Source organism: Mustela lutreola, chromosome 15 (assembly GCF_030435805.1).
Source record: "Mustela lutreola isolate mMusLut2 chromosome 15, mMusLut2.pri, whole genome shotgun sequence".
Taxonomy (NCBI): Eukaryota; Metazoa; Chordata; class Mammalia; order Carnivora; family Mustelidae; genus Mustela; species Mustela lutreola.
Window position 1 is genome coordinate 37,371,364 of NC_081304.1, and position 15,072 is coordinate 37,386,435.

General features: G+C 38.5%; 1 protein-coding gene across 1 annotated transcript in view; it reads right to left on the bottom strand.

The window, feature by feature from the left end:
* Positions 1-3,666: 3,666 nt before the first annotated feature.
* Positions 3,667-15,072, bottom strand: part of TAF15 (TATA-box binding protein associated factor 15) — a 28,689-nt gene continuing 17,283 nt past the window's right edge. Inside the window, exons 8-16 of the mRNA XM_059147287.1 lie at positions 11,965-11,999; positions 11,306-11,338; positions 9,981-10,090; positions 8,871-9,000; positions 6,907-6,999; positions 6,150-6,231; positions 5,945-6,033; positions 5,312-5,837; positions 3,667-3,994 (exon numbers count right to left, since the gene is read on the bottom strand). Coding sequence (XP_059003270.1) covers positions 3,955-3,994; positions 5,312-5,837; positions 5,945-6,033; positions 6,150-6,231; positions 6,907-6,999; positions 8,871-9,000; positions 9,981-10,090; positions 11,306-11,338; positions 11,965-11,999 — 1,138 coding nt within the window. The 3' untranslated portion in view covers positions 3,667-3,954. The remainder of the gene's footprint in view (positions 3,995-5,311; positions 5,838-5,944; positions 6,034-6,149; positions 6,232-6,906; positions 7,000-8,870; positions 9,001-9,980; positions 10,091-11,305; positions 11,339-11,964; positions 12,000-15,072) is intronic.

The window sequence follows — 15,072 nt, forward strand, 5'->3', positions numbered from 1 at the left end:
TGCCAAGGTTGAGAATCCCCATGGTGAGATAATTTACAATCTCCATATCACCAAATATGAATGCTTTCTAACCTTTGAATGACTTGGCCTGACTTGAGCACTCAAAACCACTAGCTTCTCCCTCCTTAAAATCCACTCTTCCCTTGGGTTCTACCAACACCTCACTGAACATTCCCAGTCTCTACTCTCGTGATCCTCTTCTATTACCTCAAATATTAGCATTTCTCAGGGTCCAGGTCTAAGCTCTTCTCCCTACGTACTGTCTACCAAACCATTAAAATCAACTGAGGATTTTTTTTTTCTTTTAAATTCCCAGGCCTAACAGATTTCACTGTCTTGGAGTAGAACCCAGCATCCTTGTGTTTTCAAAAACTTTCTCACTAATTTCAGTATACAGCTTGGATGAAGCAGTACTCTACAGACAGTCTTACTATAATTTTATCTCCTCAGTACTTTACAATTCATATATTAGTGGCTCTCATTAATCTCAAATCTGTATCTCTAACAGATTCATTTAGTCAATATTCGAGTAACTATTCTGAGTCGAACACTGTTCTAGGCAGTAGGGTAAAACAGTGAAAAACAGGTAAGGTTCCCTACTTTCCTAGAGATTATATTCTAATGGAAAAGAAACTGGCAACCACAAAAAGGTCGCCTCAAATAGTGATTGTAAGGTCGCCTCTTACAATGTGATGACATTGTAAGAGTTAGGAGAGTCACCGGAGAGGCAGTGTTTTAAATAGGAAGGCCAGAGACGGGAGGTGGAATCTGACCCAACATTACTGTGAAAAGTAGTCAGCCATGTGAATATTTGAGGAAGAAGAATCCTAGACAAAGCCTAAGCAAAGATACTGAAGCAGAAGCATATTTGGTACCATCAAGAATTATGACCAATGTGGTTAAAGCAAGGTAAGTATGGATAAATGTTACATAATAAGGTGGGAGAGGGAGACAGAGGTCAGATCATAAGGGCTTTGCAACCCAGGGTAAGGAATTTATAGCCTACAAGTAGTAAAAGTCAATAGGGTACCCAGCTGGCTCAGTTGGTAGAGCAGTGACTCTCAATCTCAGGGTCATGATAGAAGTCCCACATTGAGCATGGAGGATACTTAAAAAAAAAAAAAAAGTCAATGAAAGGCACAACACAGTCATTCATATCTTTAGAGTATCATTTGGCTGCTATGGTAAAAACAGACGTTAGAGGAACAAGATTGTGTTGTGGGGACCTATAATTGGGCTTTGCAACTATACAGAAGAGAGATATTTACAGTTCATACCAGGATTGTAACCAAAAATATAAAGATGGTTTTGGGATATACTTTGGAGATAAAATTAAAAAGAGCTGCAGGTAGGACTAATGAAAGAGAAATGAAGTGTAAACTCTAAAGGTTTCAGTCTGGTCTGGGAGGACAGTGAAGACATTTACTGAGATGAGGAAGCCTAGGAAAAGAGAAACGGATCTGAAGAGGGAGATCAAAAGTTTTGTTTAGTCCCAGTGGAGTGACCAAAAAAAAAAAAAAAAATGTGTTCTGTTCAATACATACTAATGAAAAGGTAAACTAGAGGAGCACCTGCGTGGCTCAGCTGGTTAAGTGTCTGGTTAAGTCCCTGGAGTCCTGGGATGAAGCCACATGTCCAGCTCCCTGCTCAGGGGGAGTCTGCTTCTCCCTCTGACCCTACTTAAGCACACACATACTCTCTCTCTCTCATACTCTCTCAAATAAATAACATATTTTTCCTTTAAGATTTTATCTATTTATTGAACAGAGAGAAAGAGATCACAAGTAGGCAGAGAGGCAGGCAGAGAGAGGAGGAAGCAGGCTCCCTGCTGAGCAGAGAGCCCGATGCGGGGCTCGATACCAGGACCCTGAGATCATGGCCTGAGCCGAAGGCAGGGGCTTTAACCCACTGAGCCACCCAGGTACCCTCTCAAATAAATAAAATCTTTAAAAAAAAAAAAAAACAGACTAGGTCAAGTAGGAAGGTGAATATAATCCAGAGTTAAGGGCAGAGGTCAAGACTACAGACTTAAATTTGGCAGTCATCACTGTATCTTCCAGGATAAAAATGGGTATAAACAGAAAGACAAAGGTGATCAGAACAAGCCCTAAGAAACTTCCAACATGTGAAGGTCAAGTAGGGAAACCATCAAAGGAGAAAATAGTAAAGGAAAAAAATCAAGGTGCATCATGTTGAATGCCATTTTCTAAGCTGCAGATTTGCACACCTACTGAATCACTCCTACTGAAATCACTCCCCTCATTCGTTCCCAAACCTGTTCCTTCTCCCAGTGTCTATTTACTTATTTATTTTTAAAGATCTTATTTATTTATTTGACAGAGAGAGAGATCACAAGTAGGCAAGGAGGCAGGCAGAGAGAGGAGGAAGCAGGCTCTCTGCAGAGCAGAGAGCCCGATATGGGGCTCGATCCCAGGATCCTGGGATCATGACCCAAGCTGAAGGCAGAGGCTTTAACCCACTGAGCCACCCAGGCGCCCCCCAGTGTCTATTTAAGTGAGCAGCACATCTACCAATTACCAGACCAGAAACCTGACTTCTCTCCCCACAATTTCTGACATCCAGCCAAATCCTGTCAAATGTCCCTCCCTCATTTCTCAAATCAAATTAGTTCTCTCCTCCTTGTCCAGTCTTTGAGCTCAGACCAGGATCTCGCTCACCTGGCTTACCATTCTGTCTCCAGTCCAGCATCTCCACAGGCAGCCATAGGAATCCTTCAGTTGATGCCACTCAGGTCAGGCCACGCCCCTGGTTAAAATCTTTTTAGTGATTCTCTATTTTGAGGCAGGGGAAAAATGAAATGGAAGGACCTTCTCACCAAGCTTACTTACCTCTCCAGTCTTACCTTTTGCAGGCCCCTCCCTGAACTCCTCCCTCTAATCACAAACACTATATACAATTCCCAAACACAGAGCTTGTTCTTCACTATCTTACCTCCTGGCTTACGTGCTCATATCGTTTTCTGCTGGGAACACCATTTCCTCACCTAGCCTTCGTACTTGGACAATTACCACTCTTATCTCAAGACTTAGCAAGCCTTCTTGACCCCAACTGACTGGACTGTGTTCTACCAATCAGCCTTCAAAGCACCTTGTACTTAATTCTTACTGGAGTATTGTCAGTCCTTATACTGTCTGCTTGATGGGCAACATATCCAGCATCTTGTGCAATGCCTCACACTTGGTAAGGATGGAAGGAGTTCTTTAACATACCGTGCACACTGGTGTCTGGACCCTGGCTTGTCAAATCCTTACTCTTCCTAATTTGCCCTTAGACTTCACATTCCTAGCATCTAGAACACTGCCTAAATAAATGGTTCACAACTGTAAACTGCAATTAAACCAACTGTGTCAAAACCAACTGGTGAGCCTGATATAGATTCCTAGGCCTAGCTGCCCACACTTAACAAGTTCTGATGAATTAGACCTAAGGTGAGGTCTAGGAATCTCTAATTTTGAAAACCTCCTCAGGTAATTCTGACATGCACTCATTCTTGCAAACTACTATTCTAAACAGAGTAGGAGCTCAGTATTATTGAAAGTAACATTTTCACAGTTCATGAAACAATGCATTTCTTAATTCTTTAGGGTTAGAGTCTGTTGTAACTGAATCCTGAGTGTGACAGAACAATGCACTAATGTACAAAAGTCCACAAAACAAGCAGCCTTTATTGCAGTAATACAAAACACTTTCCATTTTGGCAATATTTTACAACGCACTTAGCTTCAAGGGTTGGAAAGGAGGTTGGAAACTAAACAGGGAAATTTTAATGGACATTTCTAAAAGAAAAACTGTCCCAGCCCTCCCACCCAAATAAAAATCCAAATGTCACTTAATTTCACTACCCAAGAAGAGGCCACGAGGAAAGCAGCAGGCAAAACTCTGGCAATTTCACTATGGATCATGTCAGAGACAAAGGAACATTCAAAACAGTCATCAGTATGGTCGGTTGCGCTGATCATTTCTGTAGTCGTTTCTAGGAATGAAAAATAAAGAGCCAGACTAAATTCTAATTTTGTACCAAGGGGGAGCATCATACACTTCCTCAGGGTGCTGGTAACTGGTGTCAATTTGTCAATTTCTGTAACAATGACACCATACCTAATTTATTTCTCTACTCTTGGAAGGTGCTTAATAAACGTCTAATTTATCAGCTTGAAGACCCACAGAATTCCTAGAAGTTTTTTGCTATCATTCTCTTAAAAACTTCCCTTCTAGAATAAGGATTCCAAAGCACTGTGGTGTTTCAGGGAGTCAGAGACTGTGCCAATTCCAGTTCTCTAAACGGAAGAGTGACATAACAGAATTAGGCAAGCAAACATTTTAATGTAAGAATTCTGGGTCTGCCACTTACTGTGTGACCTTGGAAAAGTTACTCAGTGTTTCTTATTCCATAAAATGGGAAATACATCTACCTCACGGGGTTGCAAGAAGAACTAGAACTAAAGAAGACAGACACTTCAACAGGATTTGCCACACAGTAAGAAGGGTTCAAAAGATAGTAATTACTAATAGTTAATTATAGAGTGTTTACCATGGGCCAAGAACTGTCATAGCATAGTAATCTAATACAACTCCACGAAGGAGGTATTACTGGCCCCATTTTATAGATGAGAACACTGATGCTCCAAAGTAACTTGCCTAAAGTCACAGAGTTAAGTAAACTGTGGAGCCAGAATTTGAACCCAGAAAAGTCTTGCCTCTGAAACTCCATGCTCTTAACCACATGCTCTACTAATTCTCACTACTCTATATTGCCTCTAGCATACAGATACTTAGTATAATAACTGAAGTTCTTTCACCATCACTGGAGATTCAACTTTTTCTGCCTCTACACCATTCACATGCACAACACACTCCTGTCAATACCATCAGCAATTTTCATCTGGAAAAGGTATTACCAGAATCTCCAGAGAAACAACTACAAGGTGACACAACACACAGGATTTCAGAAAACACACCCCTCTGAAAGGTGTACTCTCCTTCACTTAGATTAAGAACCTCTGATTTACATATAATTTACATACAATTTCAAATTATATCTCACTCTCAAATATCTTTAGCCATGAGGAAAAATAGCACAATACACACACACCAATATAAAGATCTGTGAAACAGAATTTCCGAAACAAAACGAGTTTTAGAAATTTCTAAAGAAACTAAATCTTCTCCATTCTCACTGAGAGTTTCCAATGAAAAATTCGAGTTCCAAAAAACTGAACCTTAAGAAAATGTGACAAAAACCCTAAAAGCAGTGAGATTAAAAGGTTAACAAGTACATTCTAATACTCACCTTCCTCCCATTTTGCCTCCATAGCCGCCTCGGTCTCCTCCATAGCCGCCCCCACTCCGGTCACCTCCATAGCCGCCACTTCGGTCTCCACCGTAGCCCCCGCCGCCACCGCGGTCTCCTCCATAGCCCCCCCCACTGCGGTCTCCTCCATAGCCGCCTCGGTCTCCACCGTAGCCGCCACCTCGGTCTCCCCCATAGCCGCCGCCTCGGTCTCCTCCATAACCGCCTCCTCGGTCTCCACCGTAGCCGCCTCCTCGGTCTCCACCGTAACCGCCGCCTCGATCTCCTCCATAGCCGCCACCTCGGTCCCCACCGTAACCACCTCCTCGGTCCCCACCATAGCCACCCCCACTTCTGTCTCCACCATAGCCGCCCCCACTTCTATCTCCTCCATAGCCGCCGCCGCCACTTCTGTCTCCTCCATAGCCGCCGCCGCTCCTGTCTCCTCCATAGCCGCCTCGGTCTCCGCCTCTGCCCCCACGGCCTCTATAGCCCCTCTCTCCACCATAGCCTCTTCCCCGGAAGTCTGCAAAGTAGAGATGCAAACCAGTGAGGCCAACAGGATAATGTAAACCACCCCTAATGCTAGTCAGAAGATAAATGCCATGCAGATGCTATCAAAAAGCAACCCACCTCCTCCCGAGGGACGAGAGTCCTCTGGTCTGGGCTCATTACACTGGTTGCAGGAATTCCTTCGAGCAAAGTTCATATTTCCACACGATCTGAGAGAGGGGGAAAATAAAAATGTTCAATAGTTTCCAATTGAATCAGAACCCCCTCTTGCATCCTCCAACCCCAATCCCAACTCTGCTACTGCCAGAGTAAATAGTATACTTACGGATTAGGGCAAACCCAGTCCCCACTTTTGGGGTCTCCACCTCTCCCCTGAAAGCCTCCACGACCTCTATATCCTCCACGGCCTAGGGTAAAGAAGGGTGGGAGAGAAAAATCAGCAACCAACTTTACTGGCAGAGGAAAAGCACCAGATGAAAGAATTAAGAGCAAGTAACCATCAATAACTGGGTGGCTGCCCCCAAAATTAAGCCCTAGGGTAGAACTCTGATTCTTTCATTTGAAGCTTTACTTAGTAAATTCAAGAAATGTGGGAAAAGACCCCAGGCACCTATTACAGTGCAAATAATGCCCTAAAAAAACTTCAAAGTCCACTTTCTATTATAATACTCTCCTTAGTTTGAGAATCTCAGTGATAAAGGTAGGAAGACATGTTTTAAATTTAAGGAATTAAACACAGTAGAAATGAACAAGGTGGCAACAACTGTATCAGGGAACTTACAAACTGGTCAGATTACCTAATTAGGTATCATTTAAACAATCACCTACTGATCTCCAGGTGAATAACAAACAGCCACAAAGCTTCCCAAAGGGATTTTCAGAACTTTCTTCCAACTATTTTCTTAACTATTATGACACCCTATTTACCCAATCTCCTTTCAGTACCCACTCTCGCTTTAAGACAGAAGGAAAAAAACCTAGGGGGACAAAGAGGTAGTAGTATACACAAAAGAGACAGAACATGGACTCAAATTTCAAACCCTTGGTACAATATCCAGGCCTGTGAGCAACAAGTGTCTTACCTCGTCGCCCACCTCCACTTCCACCTCCTCTCATGAATTCAGGTCTTCTGGTAGCAAAAGACACTTTAATGATGTTGCCATGGAATTCTTTTCCTAAGATGAAAAAAGAAGAGTCTTGAACAAAAATATAAAACTACCTTGGAAATTTTTAGTTTTAGAGAAATAATTGATATCCTCACACAAATTCAAACACAACAATGTTCCCAGTGTTCAAGGTAACAGCACTCAAACATGATGGAATCTACTGAATAGAGCAGATCTGTCACTGGGACAGTTACTTCTTACTAAGCAAGAACCCCAACATCCAGTATTTGTAAATGGGAAGAGTGAAGTGCAGCACTATGTGTATAGTATGTCACCACTTCGGCTGTATACAGGAACTGAATGTGTGCCTTTACATGCACATACGTGCTATATAGACACCACCGATTATGCTCAACTCTCAGGAGGGGAAAAGAGATCACTGGGGGTCAAAGGTAGAAAGAAAGTTCATTTTTTCTCTCCACTTCTGGTACAGTTTGAAACTTTTACTATATGCAAGTAGTATCTTTAAAAGTAATACATGCCAGAAAATAAAAGCATATGTGATTACTTACACATATGCATGCACACCTATATTCTGCAGCCCAGGGCCTTAGAGACAGAAATTAATCTTTTTACTTTACATTAAACAAGAAGATTCATAAAATGGTCACAATTCCAAGGGACTCAGCTCCCTAATCAAAGCCCCTATTATTATGGCCAGCAACGTTCCAGAGTATCACACAGTAGGGCCTAGGAAGCCACTCATGGATCAGTATTTTCAAAGCTATAGAATGACCTGAACTACTGAGTTAGGTTTAAGGGGCTCATATGCAGTGGGCAAAAAAAGCACAATTACTTTTGAACATATGAGCAAAAGAGATTGCTTTTTAATTTACCAAACTATGAAAAACACAGAAAAGTGAGGAAGAATGGATCTAGCCTTCAGAGCAATGATAAAGCCGGAAAGATTAAAGAAAAAAGGAAAGAATATGAAGGTGAGGACAGAGTATCACAATCTCATTTCTGCAGAAGAAATGCAATTAAATTTTAAAGGATGGAGGTACAATAATCTCAGAACCAGAAGGGACCTCAGGTATCTATCTATCTAATCTAGCATGGTTAAGTCCTTTAGAGACTGTGGATGCAGACTGCCTGAGTTTGAATCCTGACTGTGCCAGTTATGCTATGATCCTAGAAATTATACAGCTTCTCTCTGCCTCAGTTTCAACATCTAAAAATAGTAATAATAGGGTGTATGTTTCATAGGGTTACTGTGAGGATCAAACTGAATTAATGGATATGCATCTTCTAGAACTATGTCTAGCCTGTAAACCATAGTAAACATGCAGTAAGTGTTGGCTTTTATTAGAGTACAAAACAATGAATTTTTAATAACATGGGGAAATGACTGTTAAAATGTTAAGTGAAAAAAGCACGAGACAAAACTACATTTGGAGTATAATGACAAACTTTTAAAAATGCTCTTAGAAGAGTGAAATTAAATTTAATTAAAAATATTATCAATGATTATTTCTGAGTAGAGTACTATGGATGCTTTACTGTTTTCTTCTACTTTCCCACATTTTCTTGTTTTCAGGGGAAAAAAGTCTTAATATTTATTCCAAATATGTATTAACTTCATATCTGAAGGGAAATTAATCTAAATTTACAAAGAAGACAGTTAAGCATGCCAACCCTCTAAATCTCCATCAGAGTGGCTTTAAGCACAAGGTAGAATAATAAGGAAATATTGGAGACAAACAAGGAGAGAGCTCATCTCCCTCATTTCTGAAGGTATGTAAAAATTTTGGCCTTTATTTTTAATAAAATATCCACAAAAGTAAACACAAAAATAACCAGTCTACCAGAATATATTTTGACTTTAAGACTAGAAAACATTTATCCAAACTGCATACTGAAACAGTATGAATAAGATATACCATCAAACCAGTCAATGGCTGCCTTAGCTGAAGGAGGGTCATCAAATGACACTGTTGCCTCTCCTTTTGGCTTCCCTGTGTCCTTGTCTGTATACAGATTGATCATTGGTTTTCCCGTCTTCTTATTTGTCTGAGGAACAAACAAGATTGTAATAGCTTTTTTAAAAAAAGTGATCATAAACCATAAAAATTAAGATTTTTTAAAGGAATTCACATATCCATACTATAAACAGTACGTACCTAATATAAAAATTAAGTTATTTTTAGGTTCTGAAAAGGAAACTCTCTTAAGATATACTAAGTAAAACCCATGCTATGAAAATGATACTTTATGTATATTGTATTATAATGTATACTGTTTTATCTATGTGTAATTTCTTTAAACCCACAAAAAAAATGTAGATAATGCTTCATATAAATATATACCTTGTAAAATACAAAAAAAAGAGTCAGGAAGAATGTACACCAGGCAAATTTACAGATTACTGCTAAGGGATACACCCTGCAGCTCGCTGGGATGGGAGTGGAAGATAAATAAGAACGTTTACTCTTCAGAATGGTGTGAATTTTTTACATGTCATGGGTAAATGAGTAATTCCACAGACATCAAAACAAGGACAAATGCAAACTGATTTCAGGCAAATGCTACAATCTACTAACACTAACTGCTGCTTTCTAAGTTAAAGAGAGAAGAAATATATGCATGAAACAAATGGTGCATGAGACACATTAAGTATACAATAAACAATACAGTTATGAAACAGAGCATCATGTACTGGGCTAATATGTAATACAGTCTGCATATAATGGCCTTTTGGAATCTACTAAAAGGTTCTCACAACCTCGTTTGGTTCTCACAATTTTTAGGAGCTAGGCAGAGACTATTTCTAAAGCCCAAGACTGAAAGTTAAAGTAGAAGGCTGTGGGAAGATAAACAAGCAAGGAATAAAATTTTCGTGTATTTAGCAAATTTAGCAAAAGGCCTACAGACATGGTTGGGCATGTGTATCAGGGAATTTTAAGAGACATAATCTTACATAATCTATGTAGTGTAACTAGAGTATGTTAATAATTATGAGATTTTCAACATAAGCCATACTTTCTACTCACCTTGATAATTCCTATTTGTTTAAAGAACTCCCCCACTTGATCTGTAGACACACCCTCCCCAAGTCCTTGCACAAAGATTGTGTTGTTATCTGAATTATCAGATTCTGAATCTAAGGGGAAAAAAATTACGGTTAATTATACATATTCCTTGATCTTAACTACATCCTGTTCAGTAATCAAGAGTAATAATTTATTGTCCAATATTCAACTACTTCTATGACCAAAAGAAAAAAGGACCAATATACAAAAAATCTTCTATCAACATGCGAAGTGGTCACCATAGTTATCTGGTAATAGATCAATCCTGACAACCAAACTTCATTTAAAGTGGATCAAGTCCACACTATGTGAAATACAGACCAATTAAAGGAGATCTTAGAAATCTTACTCTTTACATTCAGATAAGGGCTGAAGCTCATGAATAGATGAAGACAGTCAGTATTAATTAGCACTCCTTTCTTTGGAGAACTTTAACACTTTATGGCTAATCAATACTTCTAAGGCTCTCCAAGTAGAAAATTCCCCAAATCTGACACTCTGGACCTCCAAGCAAGCCAAGCACAACTACTGGTTTCCCAATCATTGCAATAAGCCCTGTAAGAGGGTAAGGGCACCTTGACAGACACCTTACCTTACATGCACACTTTTGGATTAGTACAACAAAGTAAGAAAGATGTACAAAAATTCAGTCCTTCAAGAGATAATTCAGAAATTGCCATCCATATAGAATATTTTAGCATCTTAATAAAAATCAAAGTCTGATTTCAATACGTATTAAAATTAACATTTTTTGCCTAAAATAGATTTTTAGTATTTAAATTATAACTTCCAAAAGGCTCCAGATAGCTTTGAATTTCATTTAAAAATAAAAGCCACACGAAATCAGTGACCTCTGCCCAGAGTAAGATAATTCTCCCCATGTATGAATTCAGGTTTCTTAGGCCCACTAAGCAGACTACCAATCTGATGTAATATTTTCTTAAACAGTTTTTCTACTTCAAATTCCCAATGGTACCAACTCTCTCAAATTTGATCTGTAGTATATAAATAAGTAATGTTAATTAGAATACAAGATTGAGTATTTCTTCATAAAAGAAAAAGCAGAGCATAGGAAACCACAAATAGCAATTTTCCCCAGGACACTTTCCAATTTTCCTGAATTTTTCTTTCTATGTTTTTAGAAGTGAAGCTCCCTAATTCTGGAAACACTATCAAATTAAATCTTCCTCCTGCCCTAACTCCTCCAACACAGACACTTTTTTCTTGAAAAATTGGAAAACTAACATTCTCTTAATGGCAAAGTCACAAACTACCATAAACCTTACCAGCATCTGGTCTGGGTCCATAATCCCTGTGACCTAAGGGAAAAGAAAAGAAAAAGAAAAAGAAAAAGCTATTTAAGGCAACTCATTAGAAATCACGAAAAAATAGTAATAAAAACCAAGGCATGAAAGTCAATACTTCCAAAATCCTTGAAAGTCAACCATCACAGATTTACAAAGTAAATATATAAATTAATTTTACTAAGTTTAGAAATCAAGATGAAAGTCAATTATTTCCTTAAATTTGTCCCAGACGGTACCCGCCACTTTGGCATTATGCTAGTATCACTTTTGTTAAGCTCTGGTTGTGAAGGCTGATTGGAAAACCCTAATAATTTAACAACACCATGTCAGCTGCCTTTATTAATAAATGTATTGTCAAATCCAGTGAAAGTCTCATTCAACGGTCACCACAGACTCTTTCATGCAAATTCACTGTGTAGAAACCCATTGGACTGTTTGAGATCAACTTTGGCTTTTTAATGTTCTCTTTGATATATTTATGTATATATATACATATAATTTTTTTTTTTTAAAAGCACACAACACACACCAGCCTCAACAGAGTAAGAAAGGGCTTAGAACTGCGTCTGCGGGATATTGGTGGCTTTTAGATTTATATAGCATTTCCACTGAAACATTTTGGGATACTCAGCACTTACCACCAAAATTTTTGAAGCCACCGCGGTCACCACCACTGCAGAGGAAAAATTGAAGAAATGATTTCTTCCTTAAGTCTCTAATGTGCTGAGCCCTGGGCTCAATCTACACTTAACTGTCACAAGTAGAGTGCCTAGGGAAACAGTAGCACCTCTAACTTTTCAGTAAATTCCATTTCATAGACTCCAAAATGTTGTTTCCACCTCAGTGTCTTCCCAAGGATCTATTTCCACAACGTTGCCTTTTCAAGCTTACTACAGAATGTATCTCATATACTCTTATTTTAAAATCTTCCCAACCCCAAGCCAAAGGGATAATATTCATACCATAACTTAAAAGCTGGAGGCACAGAATGAAGAATGCTAAACTGGAGCAAATATTCTTTCCAAGGGGGATTATTTTTTTAAATATGAGGAAAAAGAAAAAGGACTAAGATTCTGATAGTGGAATGGGAGGCAAAAACTTCAGTAGTATATTCTATTATGATACCAAATTGTGGGTTTTATGAGATGAAGAAAAAAAGTGAGGTATAAATATACACGAAAGTGAGCCTGAAAGTAGTCTTAATCTCGAATCATTCAGAAATCTGAGAAAATGAGCACTAAAAGAGAGCATAACTCCTACTCTATTCCCACTATAATATACGAGATCTCTTCATATCAGAGCTACTGAGATTCATGCTGCCAAATGCTCTGTACACCGATCAGTAGACCATGCAACAGAACAGAATGAAACACACTCCAGTATCACAGCTGCCCTCAAGAAAATGACTACCTGGCAAATTTCCACTGACAGGTAAGTCAATGGTCCTTGTATGCATAAAAGCCACATAAGAAATCTGAGATCTCTCTCATCAACAAATTGTTGAAATCTCATACATTAAAAGTTTGTCTCACTTGCGTGAACTAAGGAAGCCACTAAGATTTACACACTGTCATGCAAATAAAAACAACCAGTTTTCAGATGGTGACATCTAGTATGCTACTACCATTAATCATCATCTACTATCATCCAAGAATCCAACACACTAAGGTCTCTCCAATGCTTAAGAGACTTTCCTGTAATGGTAACATTGCCCCTCCAGCCTCTAGATGGCTTCTGAAATGTCCTGAGAAAAAAATGCTCTAACTAAATGAGAAAGCAGTCTTCTTTTCTAAGTCTATTCTACTACCTTGATATAAAATCTCCCCATGCAACCAGTTTAGGTATAGACACAAGCACCTTAATTTGTTATTAATTTTATTTAATTTCCAGGAAGACTCTAAGGAGAATAAGGCTATTTCAAGACTATGCAGACAAAACAGTGCTCAGGTCCTTTATATACATATAGTCTCCTATTGAGTCTCTAAGATCCCTCTTTCAGAACCAAGCCCTTCCTACACTTCTAATTGACCTGTATATCACTGCTTAACTCTTTTAAGGAAAGCCAACATAGTTCTTGAGATTAACCTGCTAAAAATCTTGTTATTAGAAACCAAGATATCTTAGGTTTCTTCAAAGATGTCCACAAGAACTCAAAAAAAAAAGAGGAAAGAACCAGTGAAAATATTAAGCCCACAATTCTGTCAGGAGGTTAAAGTCCGCAGGATAAAGTAGATTCTTTAAATGGGAAATTTTTGTAAGTAAGTGCTGGAAAAGATACCTCTTATTTTGCTGTCATCTTAAACAAAGTACCGAACTGTTTATCTGGCCACAGTGGAGAGAAATACCCAACTACATACATCAGCTAATTCCTGTATTTTCTACTATGCCCATCAATATAACTTTGAACAATAAGGACATACCACTGCAAAATAAAAGTGCAATATAAAAACAAATAATATTTAAGTAGGTTTGTTATTTCCTCTTTCTCCATATAATGACATTTTAACTTAAATCACCTTCGTTGAGCATTTCCTTTGAAAATATGGCAACTGAAGATTTCAACACAATGGCCATAAACATGTAAACATCACAGTGCATTTGAAAAAGTACTAGCCTTCAAACTAAGAGACTCAGGGTATAGTCTTTACTACTGCTAATCAATCTTGAAAATTTGGACATGTCAGTAATTCTCCCTAGGCTTCAGTTTCCTCCTTCACAAAGTAAGGGTATACGTCCCTGCTACTCAAAGGGTGGTCCAGGCAGAGCCTGAGAGCATCTCAGAAAAGCAGGATCCAGGAAAGTAGGCCTCACCTCTTATCTACGAAATCAGAATCTGCATTTTAATAAGATAACCAAGGAATTCATATATAAAGATTAAGAAGCACCAGTCTAGATGATCTACAATCCTAGGATTGTAGGTGAAGCTTTCTTTCAAATTCAAATGCTTCAAACTTTTTCTCTTCTCTTATTAAGAAATTCCATATTAACTAGTAATTATAATCCCTTATAAGCAAATTTATTATATTAAATATACTAAATAAACTCAAGTAGTAGTCAATATTAAGTATTTAACGAAAGATGGGTCTGTGGTTAAGAATCTTTCAAACCTGTAGTCAGGTTACAAGTCCTTTTTCCATAAGCCAAACTGAGGCTTCACTAGCCAATTAAGTCAATGAAGATATGGGAACATCTGGGTCAAGACGTTGCCACAACAATGTCTTCCAGAAAAAGCAGCAAACTTGTACACAAAAGAATTCCAGTACACAAAAGAATTCCAGAAGTAAGGACATCTGAAGGTGTAGTAGTAGAGGTATTTAGAGATTAACATCCTCCACTGTATGGCTGACTGTCACCTGCGTAAGAAAACCAACTATATATTCTTGACTCAACTACAGAAATTATCCCAAGTTCAAAACCACAATAAGCAGCCTACCCTAAGGTAGACTGAGGGTTCTTTCATTGTTACAGTATCACATATGTAGAGGAGAAGAGAGTCATTTAATTTGATGGTCATTTAATTTCAGGTGTTTGCCAAGAAAAAGTTCTTCAGACAGAATCTCTACTCTGAATCTTTCAATTTAAAAGAAAATCTAAATATATCTATTCAAAGACTTAAATTGCCAAGTAGTAAAAGGATAATACAGGAACCTTTGTTTCAGAAAATCCATTATCTAGAGAGAAAAAGAGACTTACCTAAAAATTAGAAAAGACTAGTTAAAAAAACAAATAGCATGTGCTATGCTTGC